The 18897-nt window shown below is 45.0% G+C and overlaps 1 protein-coding gene across 1 annotated transcript in view; it reads right to left on the minus strand.

Annotated features, from left to right (window-relative positions):
- The window catches only part of TRMO (tRNA methyltransferase O), a 333801-nt gene that overhangs the window by 157157 nt on the left and 157747 nt on the right, over positions 1-18897 (minus strand). Inside the window, exon 3 of the mRNA XM_069236557.1 lies at positions 5180-5337. Within this exon, the coding sequence (XP_069092658.1) occupies positions 5180-5337 (158 nt within the window). The remainder of the gene's footprint in view (positions 1-5179; positions 5338-18897) is intronic.

Consider the following 18897-nt stretch of genomic DNA (forward strand, 5'->3'; position numbering starts at 1 on the left):
TTTGAGATTGGGTGCTGTTGCTAATTGCCACTACTATAACCCAATCATTGATAGATTAGGTTACATTGTCCTCACAAAGTGCCCAAATCTGCAGGGACTTTACATGGCAGGAAACATGTTCACCGTCACTCTCACTTCCATGTGAGCTGTACTGGATCACGGTCTCCAACACAGCCACCCTTTGTTTTTATTTATAACAGGAGATCCCACGTATTAAAACTTTCAAGGTCTTCTTTAGTTATTTTTACACCACACCTGCAGTAATCTACACACACAGCACCTCAACTTACACTTAAACAGGGCATCTTATTTTAAAAGCCCTCCGGAAAAGAGCCTCTCAAGGGACCCACTGGGCACTGCAGCACAGGCACAACGAGGAGCTGCCCAATGACGAAGAATGAGATCCATCTGGTGTGGACGGCTCTGGTTTTTGAGCTATCAGATCACCTCAGATCTGCTTGCTTAGACCCATCCCGACCTACTCCCTGTTCTTTTTCTGATTCTTTTAGGAAAGCATACTCCACTTGTATACATGTAGAATTAGGGAGCTTGTATGCTGGACCTAGACGCGCTCCCAGTCCCCCAATTATTGTGTTCAGAAAAAACTAGGAGCCTCATGTTGTGCAACTAATTGGGAGAAAAACTATGGAAATGCCAATATCACATGAACATTCTACACACGATCAGTTAACCACCTAGTTTATTTATTGGATTTAATGTAGCACTTTTACCAAAAGTGCTTTAGAGGCTTTAATGGTATGGTACAATAATCAAAAGTGAAGGTGACAAGATACAGAACAGGGACAATGAGAGAACAGTGAAAACCAATGGAAAAGGAAGATGACCATGTCATATTTTATTAAACATGTAACAAGTGATAATACTTTCAATGAAACTTTCAATTTCACATCTCACTAGCCTCTTACAAATGACGACTTGAAGTTGGAAGATAGACAACACTACCACCGCCAACCCTGTAAATGCGCCCTCATGTCACAGGACGTTCCAAAGCTCCCAGGAATCGGTGGATGACATTCCATAAAGCTATTATCAACAGAGAAACCAATCTAGCATCACCAAGTGGTCAAAAATGAGAACCAGAGAACACCGTACCGTTCCCCAAAGAGTACAAAGATAATCCCACTGTTATGTCTTCGTGCAATGTTCTTTCAGCGCGTGCTGTGGAATGCGTGCGTTGTGCCGTGGGGTCACGTGCAGGAGAGACGGATTCTGGAGGTGGCAATGGCGGTTGTGCAGAGTCTTCCTCCCGGCTACGTTTATGAATAAACTTACCTACGAACTCACCACTTGGTCCGACGGATCATTTAACAGGCGACGAGGGTGCGGAGCAGTGGTGACTGGGAGGAGAGACGGAGGTCCTCTGCCTGAAGTCGGTTGGATGTTTTGTGCAGCGTAACGCGAAGCTGCAGATTGCGCTTTCAGTGTCAGCTCGACACAACGCTGCAGGGCAAGAAGCTCTGATTAAGGAGTTCTGCATGTGGCTCTGTTTGTGTACAGGGTGAACACCAGTTACAGAGTAGCGTAAAAGGAAAGGAAGAAAAGTCATTGACGCAGTGTTAAATTGTTGTTAGTTGCTTAGCAACACTTTGTAAAGCAACGTTTAGAGATCGTCGAGCTGGTGTCCGTTGCTAAGCAACAGGAGACGCAGGAGGAGAGCTGTTTGTCTGCACAGACTATGGGCAAGATGAAGCATTTCTGAATTGGGATTCAGGCTCAGGCACGGTTGCTGGCTGGTTAAAAGCAGCAGAAAAGTTTTTTGTTTTTTTTCCTGTGTTTTTTTTTTGGTTTCCAGACTCTATTGGAGCAATATTCAGTTCGATTTTATGATATAGTTTTTTTTTTGTTTATGGATTTATTTGAAGGAGAATTTTTTTTATTTAGATGGTTTCAATCCATTGTTGTGTTTTCACTCCTATGTTGATTTAACATTACAGTACAAGTTGACCATTCTTGTGTTATAATGGAAGGATTTACAACGCCAAGTTTTTTTTTTTTTAAACACGCCTGACGCCTGGAGAACCAATCACGTTGTGGGAGGACTGGAAGGAAAGATTTAAAGCAAATGTTTTGGCTATGGGTGGAGATATATTTACCACATTTAGGAAATTGGCTATGTTGAAACATTGTTTGGGAGCGGAAGGAAGACGCATTTTGAAGCATTTACCGTTTCCCTATGTGGAGGAGGATCAGGATAGCGATGAATATGAGATTGCAATGGAACAATTGAACACCAACTTTGGGAAGAAAAAACATGTTGTTGTGGAGCATTTTAATTTTTTTTAAAGAAGCCAGTTACCGGGAGAATCGGTTGAAAGTTATGTGACGTGATTGAGTGTTTTGGCAGCTACATGCAACTATGGACATTTTCAGGATGAAATGTTGCGGGACCAATTGGTTTTGAAAGTGAACGACAAACAAAATTCAAGAGAAATTGCTGAATACAGAGGATGTGATGCTACAAAGGGCCATAGACATAATTAAAAGAGTTGAGATAACCAATGAGGGTTTGAAGGAGCTGTGAGTGCTGTCAACGCAGAAGGTTCAAAGTTTAAAAGATGGATCAAATTGGAGTTTCTACTAAATTGGATGGGAAAAATGATTTAACTTATTACAGACGTGGGTTAAAGGGACACATTGCGACTGACGTGTGCTGTCCTGCTATTGGCCAAGTGTGCAGAAAATGTAAATCCAAAGGACATTTTGCGAGAGTGTGCAAGGGAAAGCAAGTGGGCATGAGGAAAAGTAAAGGAACAATTAATTCAGTGGGAAGTGATAGTGAGGATGTAGATGCTCAACAATTTATCTTGCAAGAGGTAGATGTAGGTAGTGGGAGTACTAATGGTCTGCATTGTGTTGTTAAGACTGATGGAGTAGATATGTTGGTGATGGGTGACTCAGGAGCTAGATATACTTTGACTGGAAAAGAAAACATGCCCAAATTTCCAACGCATGATATCAAACCACCAGATGTATGGTTAGTAGCCAATGGTAACAAACCAATTGAGCTAGTGGGATATATGGAGGCCTCACTGGAGTTCCAAGGTACAACAGTAATGTCTAATGTGTATTTTGTGGAGGAGGGTACTAATCTTTTGGGTTGGCCGCAACAAAAGGATCTTGGTATCATTCTTGATCCTAATCATCCCGATCAAGCGTTGGGGTCAGAGTCCAGTGTGCACATGGTTCAAAAGGCCAATTTTGTAGAAGAATTTCCACAAGTATTTAGTAAGGGGTTAGGAAAATTGAAAGGCTTTATGCATAAAATTGTTTTGAAGCAGAATGGGGGAAGGCAGTGAAGGATTTGATTTGGTCTTACCGCACAACTCCCCATAGCGTGACTGGGAAATCACCTTTCGAGGTCATGAGGAGTAGGAGCCCGAGGGCATTGTTGTCTAAAGGAGTGGAGAGGAAGAAGGTTGTAGTGGATGAAGTGCAGGGTGATTATAAATTTGGCGATTGGGTACGTGTTGTGAAGGGTGGAAGATCAGCAAAAGGGGCGTCAAAATGTTCGGAGCCTCTGGAGGTGAGAAAGGTGTACAAACATACCTTGTTGCTAAGTGATGGGAATGTGTGGAATCATGGAAAGGTTGTAAAGGTTCCAGTGTGTGTCAGACGGGAAATTGTTTTGATATGGATAATGGCACTAGAATTACTGTGGATACCAGTACTAGTACTGCAGACTCACCATTGAATGAGAGTGATAATGATGGGGTAAGAGTGCAGGACAAGTCAATGTTAAAATTGCCTAAGAGATTTGATGACTGTTATACAATAGAAATTATTTTTTTGTCTATATGTTCTTGTTGTGCTTTAAGCTAACGTTTGTTATTATCTGCATTTTTTTTTCATGTTGTAAGTATTATTATGAGGAAAGGGGATGTGTTATGTCCTTGTGCAATGTTCTTTCAGCGCGCGTTGTGAAATGCTTGCGTTGTGCCGTGGGGTCGCATGCGGGAGAGACGCATTCTGGAGGAGGCTATGGCGGTTGTGCAGAGTCTCCATCCCGGTTACGTTTATGAATAAACTTACCTACAAACTCACCTCTTGGTCCGACGGATCATTTCACCCACACATACACACCCACCCACCCACACACACACACAAGCTCACTGACAATCAGCACAGACAGCTCAAAGGTGAGAAGGGAAACTATAGAAAGCTGAAGAGAAAATGAAGCAGCATTATTACCAACACAGAGGCATCTGTTCAAAGCAGACACCCCCTTCACCGCCTTTCCATGGCTCACGGGGCCCGGCCACATTCCCCCTTTTCTGCTCCGCACCCCTCCAGGATCACACAAGTTAGTTGCAAACGGAAGCGTCCCTCACCACAGCACGCGAGCCAGCATGGCTCTCTGGTGAAACTTTGAGATTGAGCCCAGCAACACTCAATTACACCGTACCCCAGCCCGCACACCAAATGCGGTAAACACAGCACCATTATGCAATGTCATTGAGTTTTGCAAGCAAAACAGGAAACAATTAGGCAAGGATGACACAAACGGCTAGACACCAGAATACATAAGACATGAAATGTACTAGTAAAAACTGCATGCGGTGTTACCCATTGCAGTAGATGCAGCACATTTAGAGTAACTGGCCTATGCATCAAATAACAAGAGATATTTTTTTTAAAAACATGTCCTAAACATATGCTGCCTTCAGAAAAACCAACATATTTGGCCCATATCCACAGACATGCAAGAAGTACATAATACTCTTACACTACTACTGAACATCATTCACAGTGGTAATAGGTTGAAGGAAGCATCACAATGTGGTGAAGTCGTTTTACACTGCAATTATGTCGTTATGCCACAAAACGTACTGACCATCAGTTGACATAAATGTGGTATTTCCACCTTTTTGTAATGTGTGGTTTAGCACATCCAAGGTTAAAGGGTAAACAGACTATATAATTCAGAACCCTTCCTGATGTTCAAATAGAAATGATGGTATGTTATTTGCTATAAAACCTTTACTTGAAGTAAGGCACAGGTCTAAAGTGGCTGGACTGTTTTTCAATCAACTGTATCCTGAATGTCTCTGTGAGTGTGGCATTCTTTTTAAAATGCTAAAACAGAATTTTGTTCAAGAATAGTTGGCTAAACGGTGCCTGTGGTGAGCAGAGGTAGCATAAAATATGATTTTGGTATTACCTTCCACTTTTTCCAGTCTGGCAAGAGTTAGTCCTATGGCATTAGGGCGGTGAGGACTTCTGGTGGAGAACACCCCAGTTTTCGCTCCATTAAGTCTTGGAGGCTGGACTTTAGCTTTGTAGCTCAGGCGACCATTTTGATGAAAAACAAACAAAATCCTATGAACAAAAAGGGAGAGTGAAATAAGCTTTACAGGAATACCGTTCGTGAATAATGGGGATATTGTGAAGATGGCATATTGGGAAATGTATCACACCATTCTGCTTGCTTCGAGTGCAAATGGCTGCTTTATTTACAACTGGCAAGCAGAGTACCTAACCATTTGGCTGAACCACCAAGCTAACTGTAGTATCTTGTCGGTTTGGTATCTGCCTCTAGTTGTAGCCATACCTAGAAAAGTGAGTAGATCCTCCCTGCAGCTGGGAGTGGGGAGTCTTTCAATAGTCTCAACCAGCTGGTTCTTTGGCCTAACACCATTTTTAGTAAGCCAGTGACCAAAGTACTCAATTTCTGGAAGATTGAACCTATACTTAAGTTCCCTCAAACTAAGAGCTCTTTTTTAAAATTTACTCAAAACTTGTTTGATTCCGTCATCATGTTCCTCTTGTGTCTTCCCGAACACTAAGACATTGTCTTGATATATTTTAACTACAGAAAGGCCCTCCAAGATATCCTCCAGGACCCTTTGGAACACAGAGGCTGCACAGCTCAAACAAAAAGGCAGCCTCGTGAACTTGAGCATCCCAAATGGTGTGATGAAAGAGGTCAGGTTCATAGATGTATCATCTAACTTGATCTGATGGTAAGTCGCCCAGAGATCTAAAGTAGAAAAAACAACAGCTTCCTCAAGTAAAGAGAGCATCTCCGATATATTTGGAAGAGGATTCTGATCAGCAGTTACACTCTTATTAAGACTCTAATTTAACCAGACGCGTTCCGAGCAAGAATGATGGGCGCAAGTCACTCAGTTGCCTCCGTCTCAGCAATGATGCCCTCACTTTTCAACTTTTTAAGTTCTGAGAGCATGGCATCTCGTAATGCCAGAGGTACAGCCTTCACCTTACAAGATACTGGTAACGCCACATCTTTAAGCACAATTTAATGAGCGTATTTGTTAAGACAATCCACTTTGTCAGTAAACACCTCTTTAAACTCATTTCGCAAATTTGTAATCATTAGTTCATCTCCTCCTCCCACCTTGTGAACATCCACCTTAAGAGGAGATTGAACTGTTTCTTCTTTCTTAGCTCTTTCCTTCAAGATAATTCAAGGTTCAATACTTGGATCTAATAGGATCTCAAGATCATCTTGGTGTATCCAGCTGACGATACTATCTCCTTTACACAAGATTTAGATTTTACCTGCAGTTAAACGACCCTTATACTCCAGATCACCCCAAAGATATCCTAGCAATTTTATCGGTTGACCACCATAAGCAAGTCGTTTAATATCAGGCTTTAGTAACTGTATGTAGTAATAGAGTCAGGACAGCTTAGATTAGGTTCTTAATTTACAGCACCAGACACGTTGTACCTCTGAATCCACTGTGCATCTTCTTCCTAACTGTCAATCCCCTGAATCCTCATCCTATGACATTCTACATTTTCCCCATGCGCAGTGGAATGCCAAGGGACGTGCTGGCTCGTGTACAGCGTGACTGCGATTCATGTTACAACACATCTTCCCCTTTTACATGTGCAACTGAAAATAAACATACACTTAATAACTGATACCCTATTACATACATGAACTAATAAACAAATACATTTGTATAAACACAACACACATCAGACTAACACCCCATCTAGCCTGTGTGGTGTTAAGAGGTATGAACACATACAAAATCATCAAACCTTTTTGGTTTGGAAATAATTCTACCAAATCTTCCAGTATTGATTTGGCTGTTCTTGTTTGTATTATTCTGCAAGTTTTGAGTAACAGATGTTTTACCGTCCTGAAATGGAGTCTGAACCCTCTTATCAGTTTGTGTATCTGAATTAGCCACTTCACTATTCACTTCTTCATCCGTTTCTATCCAATCATAATTCTTGACTGTCTCTCTCTCTCTCAGCTTGTATGTCATTTCTACACTTTGCGATTCTGCCCTAATGCCACACTTTCCCGTTGCTTAATTTAACTGAGTTACGGAACACTTCCCACACTCTGAGTTGCTCAGAAAATCTACTTTCTCCCTTCCAAACTTTCCTTTCTTTTCTTACTCTAACCCAATCTCACCCTTTCACATTAGACTCTCTGGTTCCGATTTTCTTGTCATACCATTCCTTATATGCTTGCTGAGCCATATTGATTTTCTTTCTCACTAGATCAGGTGACCACTCAGCTTTTTTTACTGAAGATAACTGTTGGACTTTTGGCCTTACGCAAGGTCATCCCCAGTCTTTTTGCCTCCTTCCTCCTGGTTTTTCTGACCTCTCGCTGTTGGCTCTAGGACTCTGAGCACTTCATCACTGCTGACCAGTGCTAAAGTGCAGGTGCTCTCCCATCTAAAGTTGGTATGATTGGCTTATACCTAATCAGCATATTTAATTTACCCTTGTACAGTGGTATCTCTATACCCAGGGCCTGTAAATTAAATACTACTAGTGGGCCTGCAGCGCTGCTTGCGCAACCCACTGAAGTAGACTTTTAAACCTGTCTCAGGCCTGCTAGCGCAGGGCCTGTGTGTGCAGTTTGCTGACACAGGGACCTGGCATCTAAACTTACTTGCCAGGCCCAGGACTCCCCTTTTACTACATGTAAGTCACCCCTAAGGTACGCCCTAGCCAGCCTTATGGGCAGGGTGCCATGTATGTAGAAAGCCAGGACATGTGCCAAATTGCATGGCCGGTCCTGGTAGTGACGAATAGCCTAACTTGGTGTCTCACTGCTGTGAGTGCTGCCTTCTCATAGGATTGCATTAGAAATGCCCTGCCTTATGTGTAAGGGGTATTGTCTGATTTATGAGAGGTAGCGTAGGCGTGTTTGGTATGGTTGTGATGGTGATAATAAATACTGCTTACTGGTGTGGGTGTATTTTTTATTACTATCACAGAAATGCCACTCCTAGAAAGTGTGCATTTATCTGTACTTATGACTCTGGTGTTTTGCAGCTTGACTCCAATCCACGTCTGGGCAGAGTGACAGTTGGGGCTTTGTGCATACTTTTCAGACAGCCTGTACACAAGGAGGGTGGAGGTGTCACAGAGGTGCATCTGCATACTGAATAGTCTTCCTGGGCTGAGAGAAGGGAGAGGCGGGGCACACCTGCATTTGTAAAGACTGTGCCCTGGCCTCACACAATAGGGTCGTTAACCCCCCACTGATGTTTGGAGCCTGTGCTGAAAGGAGAGAGGGGGCTCTCCCAGAACCAGTTGTAACTGGCTGGAACCTCCTCTCCCTACCATTGCAAAACACTGTAAGAACTGACTATAAGTACAGGGGAATTTTCCCCACAATTTGGAGACTCTTGGAATCATCTTGGAACTGGACACCAAAGGCTGAAAGGACTCACCAGGAACCGCCATGGACTGCTGCTGCTGTGCTGACCTGTGACCTGCCTGGTCACTGTGAAGGACTTGCCACTTGCTGCCTTTTTGTGCTGGCCTGTAGCTGGGCCCTCCACCTGAGGACCTTGTCTTAAGATTCTGCTCCCCAGGGGCAGGGTGCTGTGGCCCCTGAACCCTGCATCCATTTCTTCACAAGGGGTGCTTCTCCGTGGTTGCGGCTGCCATAGCGCTGATTGCAGCACGCTCATGGAGCCTTGGGAGCTCGTAGGCTCCTTGTTGCATTGTGCCCCTTTAAATAAGATCACTGCAGCGGCCCGGGAAGCTGGAAGAACACTCGTGCACCCCATTGGGTGCAGACGAGTGTCTGCTCGGGCCCCAGGAGGGTTCTGACCTTCTTGTGGCTTCACGGCAGGACCAGGGGAAGGGGCGGGGAATGCCCCCTTCCCCCTGGCCTCTGCGTTAGGAGCAGGACGCTCCTTTTCTGCTGTTAGGTAAAACGGGCATTATTGTTGCCCCCCCCTTGGTGGAAGGGCCAGTGGAGGCCCGGGGGCCCCCCAGAGATCACAGGGTCCCAGGAGGGGCCTGCCATTAAACCGGAGGGGGGGCGTGGTGCCCCCTCCTGCCCTAAGTTGTTTTTGCTGGCTTTGGCCCCCCTTGTGAGGGCCGGTTGAGGCCCTGGGGGCCCCCCAGCGATCACGGTCCCCAGAGGGGCCTGTCTATAAAAGAGAGGAGGTGCATGTCGCCCTCCTCTGACCCCAGAGTATAAGGGAGGCCCCCGTTTTGCGCATAGGAGCGCCGGGGGCCCCATTGTTTGCCTTCTAGGCACTGGAGGTGCCTTCATCCAACCAGGTACTGTTTAAAGGACCAACATAGTTGCAATCCAAAGTTCTTTCTACAGACTTTTGTTTGATTTATATATTACCTACCTGCGTTTGATGTTTTTACATATGTGTATGCAAATGTTCTTTTTATGGACATGCTTGCTAATATGTTTTTCTAACTTGCTGTAGGAGGCTGGCCTGGCTTGTAGTGGGTACCAAGGGGTACTTACACTTTGTACCAGGTCCAGTTATCCCTTATTAGTGTAGAAGAGGTGTCTAGCAGCTTAGGCTGATAGAAAAGGTAGCTTAGCAGAGCCGCTTAGGCTGAACTAGGAGACATGCAAAGCTCCTACTATACCACTGGTGTCATATGCACAATATCATAAGAAAACACAATACACAGATATACTAAAAATAAAGGTACTTTATTTTTATGACAATATGCCAAAGTATCTCAGTGAGTACCCTCAGTATGAGGATAACAAATATACACAAGATATATGTACACAATACCAAAATATGCAGTAATAGCAATAGAAAACAGTGCAAACAATGTATAGTCACAATAGAATGCAATGGGAGCACATAGGGATAGGGGCAACACAAACCATATACTCTAGAAGTGGAATGCGAACCACGAATGGACCCCAAACCTATGTGACCTTGTGCAGATTCCTAGAATCATGCTCTTTTGCAGGATGACTATTTGGAATACTGCTGCTGCCACCATGGGGTCCAAACCCCAACCTCTGTCTTTCTTTTTCTAAGTCAAATGCTTCCCTGTCTAGATCCAGCTGTTGCTTTTTAAGCTTCAGCCTGGACTCTTCCTCTCTCAATCTATTGCGTTCCCTTTCTAACATTCTGTCTTCAGGGAGGGTGGGTTGGGCATGCTTTGACACAGAAGAATGGTGTGAATGGACAGAGGGAGACCTGTCCCTAACAGATGGCACTCTAACATTCTGGCCTACAGAAGTAACACTCCTACTGTGATGAGAACTCACATTAGTACCAGCCATGCTAGGTGGCCTGCTAAGGGGCAGGTTGGGAAGGTTCCCTTCTAACACTTTTACTGGGGCTACACCAGAATCAGAGTGTGAACCATCAGCTAATCTCTCACCAGATGTGCCAACTAAGGTCTTATCCTGTTCAATGAGCATATTAACTAACAATTCTCTTGAGGGATTCTTCCCTACCCCTAAACCTCTTTCAATGCAGAGACTCCTTGCTCCTTTCCAGCTAAGGTGATCATAAGCAACTCTGGTCAGATCAACAGTTTGACCTGTACCAGACATGATAGAAAAGGTTTAAGGGACAGAAAAAGAAAGAAAAAGTTTCAGAACTTTTTAAAGAACAGGAAAAAAAACGTTTTCAACTTTTTAGAAACTTTTTGAAAGTTTTAGAGGTACTTTTCAGCACTTAGCAAAGGAGTAAGAGAAGAAAAGCAAAACTTTTTGGTTAGGTGTACATACACTGAACTTGTTTTGTATATTTTTCTCTTATGAAAAGTACAAAATGACAAAGTGTACCAGGTCCAGTTATCCCTTATTAGTGTAGAAGAGGTGTCTAGCAGCTTAGGCTGATAGAAAAGGTAGCTTAGCAGAGCAGCTTAGGCTTAACTAGGAGACGTGTAAAGCTCCTACTATACCACTGGTGTCATATGTACAATATCATAAGAAAACACAATACACAGATATACTAAAAATAAAGGTACTTTATTTTTATGACAATATGCCAAAGTATCTCAGTGAGTACCCTCAGTATGAGGATAACAAATATACACAAGATATATGTACACAATACCAAAATATGCAGTAATAGCAATAGAAAACAGTGCAAACAATGTATAGTCACAATAGAATGCAATTGGAGCACATAGGGATAGGGGCAACACAAACCATATACTCTAGAAGTGGAATGCGAACCACGAATGGATCCCAAACCTATGTGACCTTGTAGAGGGTCGCTGGGACTGTAAGAAAACAGTGAGGGTTAGGAAAATAGCCCACCCCAAGACCCTGAAAAGTGGGTGCAAAGTGCACCTAAGTTCCCCTGAGAGCACAGAAGTCGTGATAGGGAAATTCTGCAAGAAAGACCAACACCAGCATTGCAACAACAATGGATTTCCAGACGAGAGTACCGTTGAAACAAGGGGACCAAGTCCAAGAGTCACGATCAAGTCGGGAGTGGGCAGATGCCCAGGAAATGCCAGCTGTGGGTACAAAGAAGCTGCCACCGGATGGTAGAAGCTGTGGATTCTGCAAGAACGAAGAGGGCTAGAAACTTCCCCTTTGGAGGATGGATGTCCCACGTCGTGAAGAAGCTTGCAGAGGTGTTTTCGTGCAGAAAGACGGCAAACAAGCTGTAGGAGGCTGTACTGGCTTGTAGTGAGTACCAAGGGGTACTTGCACCTTGCACCAGGCCCAGTTATCCCTTATTAGTGTATAGGGTGTCTAGCAGCTTAGGCTGATAGATAATGGTAGCTTAGCAGAGCAGCTTAGGCTGAACTAGGAGACGTGTGAAGCTACTACAGTACCACTTAGTGTCATATGCACAATATCATAAGAAAACACAATACACAGTTATGCTAAAAATAAAGGTACTTTATTTTTATGACAATATGCCAAAGTATCTTAGAGTGTACCCTCAGTGAGAGGATAGGAAATATACACAAGATATATATACACAATAGCATAAATATGCAGTATAGTCTTAGAAAACAGTGCAAACAATGTATAGTTACAATAGGATGCAATGGGGAAACATAGGGATAGGGGCAACACAAACCATATACTCCAAAAGTGGAATGTGAACCACGAATGGACCCCAAACCTATGTGACCTTGTAGAGGGTCGCTGGGACTATTAGAAAATAGTGAGAGTTAGAAAAATAACCCTCCCCAAGACCCTGAAAAGTGAGTGCAAAGTGCACCAAAGTTCCCCTAAGGACAAAAGAGTCGTGTTAGAGGAATAATGCAGGAAAGACACAAACCAGCAATGCAACAACTGTGGATTTCCAATCTAGGGTACCTGTGGAACAAGGGGACCAAGTCCAAAAGTCACAAGCAAGTCGGAGATGGGCAGATGCCCAGGAAATGCCAGCTGCGGGTGCAAAGAAGCTTCGACTGGACAGAAGAAGCTGAGGTTTCTGCAGGAACGAAAAGGGCTAGAGACTTCCCCTTTGGTGGACGGATCCCTCTCGCCTTGGAGAGTCGTGCAGAAGTGTTTTCCCGCCGGAAAGACGGCAACAAGCCTTGCTACACGCAAATCGTGCGTTTGGCGTTTTTGGACGCTGCTGGGGCCCAGGAGGGACCAGGAGCTCGCAAATTGGACCTGCAGAGAGAGGGGACGTCGAGCAAGACAAAGAGCCCTCACTGAAGCAGGTAGCACCCGGAGAAGTGCCAGAAACAGGCACTACGAGGATGCGTGAAACGGTGCTCGCCGAAGTTGCACAAAGGAGTCCCACGTCGCCGGAGACCAACTTAGAAAGTCGTGCAATGCAGGTTAGAGTGCCGTGGACGCAGGCTTGGCTGTGCACGAAGGATTTCCGCCGGAAGTGCACAGGGGCCGGAGTAGCTTGCAAAGTCGCGGTTCCCAGCAATGCAGCCCAGCGAGGTGAGGCAAGGACTTACCTCCACCAAACTTGGGCTGAAGAGTCACTGGACTGTGGGGGTCACTTGGACAGTGTCGCTGGATTCGAGGGACCTCGCTCGTCGTGCTGAGAGGAGACCCAGGGGACCGGTAATGCAGCTTTTTGGTGCCTGCGGTTGCAGGGGGAAGATTCCGTCGACCCACGGGAGATTTCTTCGGAGCTTCTGGTGCAGAGAGGAGGCAGATTACCCCCACAGCATGCACAAGCAGGAAAACAGTCGAGAAGGCGGCAGGATCAGCGTTACAGAGTTGCAGTAGTCGTCTTTGCTACTATGTTGCAGGTTTGCAGGCTTCCAGCGCGGTCAGCGGTCAATTCCTTATCAGAAGGTGAAGAGAGAGATGCAGAGGAACTCGGCTGAGCTCATGCATTCGTTATCTAAAGTTTCCCCAGAGACAGAGACCCTAAATAGCCAGAAAAGAGGGTTTGGCTACCTAGGAGAGAGGAAAGGCTACTAACACCTGAAGGAGCCTATCAGCAGGAGTCTCTGACGTCACCTGGTGGCACTGGCCACTCAGAGCAGTCCAGTGTGCCAGCAGCACCTCTGTTTCCAAGATGGCAGAGGTCTGGAGCACACTGGAGGAGCTCTGGACACCTCCCAGGGGAGGTGCAGGTCAGGGGAGTGGTCACTCCCCTTTCCTTTGTCCAGTTTCGCGCCAGAGCAGGGGCTAAGGGGTCCCTGAACCGGTGTAGACTGGCTTATGCAGAATTGGGCACATCTGTGCCCAACAAAGCATTTCCAGAGGCTGGGGGAGGCTACTCCTCCCCTGCCTTCACACCATTTTCCAAAGGGAGAGGGTGTCACACCCTCTCTCAGAGGAAGTTCTTTGTTCTGCCATCCTGGGCCAGGCCTGGCTGGACCCCAGGAGGGCAGCTGCCTGTCTGAGGGGTTGGCAGCAGCAGCAGCTGCAGTGAAACCCCAGGAAGGGCAGTCTGGCAGTACCAGGGTCTGTGCTACAGACCACTGGGATCATGGAATTGTACCAACAATGCCAGGATGGCATAGAGGGGGCAATTCCATGATCATAGACATGTTACATGGCCATATTCGGAGTTACCATGGTGAAGCTACATATAGGTAGTGACCTATATGTAGTGCACGCGTGTAATGGTGTCCCCGCACTCACAAAGTTCAGTGAATTGGCTCTGAACAATGTGGGGGCACCTTGGCTAGTGCCAGGGTGCCCTCACACTAAGTAACTTTGCACCTAACCTTTACCAGGTAAAGGTTAGACATATAGGTGACTTATAAGTTACTTAAGTGCAGTGTAAAATGGCTGTGAAATAACGTGGACGTTATTTCACTCAGGCTACAGTGGCAGGCCTGTGTAAGAATTGTCAGAGCTCCCTATGGGTGGCAAAAGAAATGCTGCAGCCCATAGGGATCTCCTGGAACCCCAATACCCTGGGTACCTCAGTACCATATACTAGGGAATTATAAGGGTGTTCCAGTAAGCCAATGTAAATTGGTAAAATTGGTCACTAGCCTGTCAGTGACAATTTGAAAGTAATGAGAGAGCATAACCACTGAGGTTCTGGTTAGCAGAGCCTCAGTGAGACAGTTAGGCACCACACAGGGAACATATATATGCACACCTATGAGCACTGGGGCCCTGTGTGACAGGGTCCCAGTGACACATACATATAGGCCACAAACCTATGAGCACTGGGGTCCTGACCAGCAGGATCCCAGTGACACATAACAACCATACTGAAAACATGGTGTTTTCACTATGAGCACTGAGGCCTGGCTATCAGGATCCCAGTGAGACAGTGAAAACAGTGACAAACACCCTGACATACACTCACAAACAGGCCAAAAGTGGGGGTAACAAGGCTAGAAAGAGGCTACCTTCTCACACAACCCCCCCCCAAACGAAGGACAATAAGGCTAACCTTGTCCAGTTGAGACTTTATTGTCTAAGTGGTGATAAGTAGAGAGTAGCTCTGCAATAGACTGGTTACTCCCTTTATCATCCACTATATGGTTACTTCCCTGTGGGGATGTAAACCACCCTGTTTGAAGTTTTTTAGCTAAGCAACAATGTGAAGATGTATTTTCAGAGTTTCTATCAGTAAGTTTTAGTTTAGAGCAGTGGGAATTGTCCACTGAACCTATTTGTAGTGATGGAAATGCCAGACAGGGATGCTGTCTCAGAAAAGCCATAGCTGGGCAAAAACTTTGTCCATCTGGCTGGAAGAGAGAACAGGGATGCTGTTTCTCTTGAGTTGGAGCAGGGCAGGGATGCTGTCCTATGAGCTCCACACTAGGGCAGGGATGCTGTCCTAAGTGTTGTGAGGTAGTGCAGGGTTTCTGCACTAAAGTTTCTCTGGGAGGGTTGGAGGGATGCTCCATGTTAACTAAAATGGTGCTGTTTTTCTCACCAATGTTAGTTATCCCACAGAGAGGTACTTCCACCTCAGGGAGTCCAGCTTTGCCAGCTGATGATTCCCTTGGAACAGGTGCCACCCCAGGAGAGGTTTCTCCCACCACAGGAATAGTATCCTGAATGGTAGGGTGGTTAGGGGATACTGTGATACCCTTTTTACCTGTTGATGGAGAGGGATCCTGAGTTTTCAGGCCTTCTCTCCTTTGCTTTTTCATTTCACTTGAAATGAGAGGGAACAATTCCTCAGGGATGCCCAGCATGGCTGCATGGGCATAAAACTCTACATCAGCCCAACCTGAGGCCTCTAGGTCATTACCTAAGAGACAGTCTACAGGTAAGCTAGGTGATACCACCACCTGCTTAGGGCCAGTAACTCCACCCCAACTAAACTGAATTATAGCTAAGGGAAGAAACTTAGTGGAGTTATGGACATCAATAATCTTATACTGTTGTCCAATGATGTGTTGTTCGGGAGGCACTAGGTTTTCAGTCACCAAAGTGAAACTGGCACCTGTGTCCCTGTAGGCCAAGGCCTCAACACTATTTATTGAAACTGTCTGCCTGTACTTATCCATTGTAAGGGGACAAGCAGCCAGTGTGGCAAGGCCAATGCCACTAGGTGTGACAGAAACTGTCTTGGGACTGATTACATCAGTTTCCACTATGGACCCATAAGTGAACCCAACTACACCCTTTGCTTGACTGTTGCCAGCAGTCCCACCACTAGTACCACTACTGCTAGGGGCACTAGAGCTTGATGTATTAGTGGTGGTAGGCTCAGGGGGTTTACCTGGACAGGACTTATCCCCTGGCCTGTGGCCTCTATTTTTACACACAAAGCACCAAGGCTTTTTAATGTGTGCAGGTTGGGAAGAAGAGGAAGAATTAGTTTTATCCCCACCCTCTGAAGAGTGTTTAAGATTTGAAGTGGGATCTTTGGTTTTACCCTTATCCCCATGCTTATCTTGAGATTTTTCACCATCTTTCTTCTTATTGCCATCTTTGTCACCCCCTGTATGAACTTTTCTGTTCACCCTTGTTCTGACCCATTTGTCTGCCTTCTTTCCCAATTCTTGGGGAGAGGTCAGATCAGAGTCTACCAGGTACTGGTGCAACAAATCAGACACACAATTATTAAGTATATGCTCTCTCAGGATTGTGTTATACAGGCTTTCATAATCAGTAACTTTACTGCCATGTAACCACCCCTCCAAGGCCTTCACTGAATGGTCAATGAAATCAACCCAGTCTTGTGAAGACTCCTTTTTGGTCTCTCTGAACTTTATCCTGTACTGTTCAGTGGTTAAGCCATAACCATCCAGGAGTGCATTCTTAAGAACTTGGAAATTATTGGCATCATTTTCTTTCACTGTAAGGAGCCTATCCCTACCTTTTCCACTAAATGATAGCCATAGGATAGCAGCACACTGCTTTTGAGGGACATCCTGTACAGCACAGGCCCTCTCAAGTGCAGCAAACCACTTGTTAATGTCATCCCCCTCTTTATAAGGGGGAACTATCTTGTGCAGATTCCTGGAATCATGCTCTTTTGCAGGATGACTATGGGGAATACTGCTGCTGCCACCATGGGTTTCTAAACCCAACTTCTGTCTTTCCCTCTCTATTTCTAAAGACTGTCTATCCAAATCCAGCTGTTGCTTCTTGAGCTTCAGTCTGGTTTGTTCCACTCTCAATCTATTGAGCTCCCTTTCTAACAATCTGTCATCAGGGTGGGTGGGAGGGACATTTCTAGATACAGAGGTATGATGGGAATGAACAGAAGGAGACCTGTCCCTTACAGAGGGCACCCTAACAGCTTGGCTACCAGTATAATGTGAGAGCACACCATTAGTATGGTGTGATTCAACCTCTGTACCAACTATGCTAGACTGTCTAGTAATGGGCAGGCTGAGAAGTTTCTTTCCTGAACCTTTTCCTGGGGGAGTCCCTGGATCAGATTGAGAACCATTAGCTACTTTTTCTACAGATTGGGCACTTATGGCCTTATCCTGTACTCTAAGCATATTAATTAACAGTTCTAAGGAAGGATTCTTCCCTACACTCAAACCTCTCTCTATGCAGAGACTCCTTGCTCCTTTCCAGCTAAGGTGATCATATGCAAGTTTGGACAGTTCAACATTTTTTCCTGTGCCAGACATTTTTTAGAGAGAGTTAAAGTGATAGAAAAGAGAAAAAAGTTTTCAGAACTTTTTGGAAAGACAAAAAAAAACTTTTTAAACTTTTAAGAACTTTTTGAAAGTTTAGAAGTACTTTTCAGCACTTAGAAAAGAGTGAAAAGAGGAAATGCAAAACTTTTTGGCTATGTGTATATACACTGACCTTGTTTTGTATATTTTTCTCTTATGAAAAGTACAATGACAAGAGTGGTAAGTAGTCTCAAGCACTTATCCCACCACTGCACAACCAATGTAGGAGGCTGGACTGGCTTGTAGTGAGTACCAAGGGGTACTTGCACCTTGCACCAGGCCCAGTTATCCCTTATTAGTGTATAGGGTGTCTAGCAGCTTAGGCTGATAGATAATGGTAGCTTAGCAGAGCAGCCTAGGCTGAACTAGGAGACGTGTGAAGCTACTACAGTACCACTTAGTGTCATATGCACAATATCATAAGAAAACACAATACACAGTTATACTAAAAATAAAGGTACTTTATTTTTATGACAATATGCCAAAGTATCTTAGAGTGTACCCTCAGTGAGAGGATAGGAAATATACACAAGATATATATACACAATAGCATAAATATGCAGTATAGTCTTAGAAAACAGTGCAAACAATGTATAGTTACAATAGGATGCAATGGGGAAACATAGGGATAGGGGCAACACAAACCATATACTCCAAAAGTGGAATGTGAACCACGAATGGACCCCAAACCTATGTGACCTTGTAGAGGGTCGCTGGGACTATTAGAAAATAGTGAGAGTTAGAAAAATAACCCTCCCCAAGACCCTGAAAAGTGAGTGCAAAGTGCACCAAAGTTCCCCTAAGGACAAAAGAGTCGTGTTAGAGGAATAATGCAGGAAAGACACAAACCAGCAATGCAACAACTGTGGATTTCCAATCTAGGGTACCTGTGGAACAAGGGGACCAAGTCCAAAAGTCACAAGCAAGTCGGAGATGGGCAGATGCCCAGGAAATGCCAGCTGCGGGTGCAAAGAAGCTTCGACTGGACAGAAGAAGCTGAGGTTTCTGCAGGAACGAAAAGGGCTAGAGACTTCCCCTTTGGTGGACGGATCCCTCTCGCCTTGGAGAGTCGTGCAGAAGTGTTTTCCCGCCGGAAAGACGCCAACAAGCCTTGCTACACGCAAATCGTGCGTTTGGCGTTTTTGGACG

The sequence above is a fragment of the Pleurodeles waltl genome, chromosome 1_2, assembly GCF_031143425.1.
Source record: "Pleurodeles waltl isolate 20211129_DDA chromosome 1_2, aPleWal1.hap1.20221129, whole genome shotgun sequence".
NCBI lineage: Eukaryota > Metazoa > Chordata > Amphibia > Caudata > Salamandridae > Pleurodeles > Pleurodeles waltl.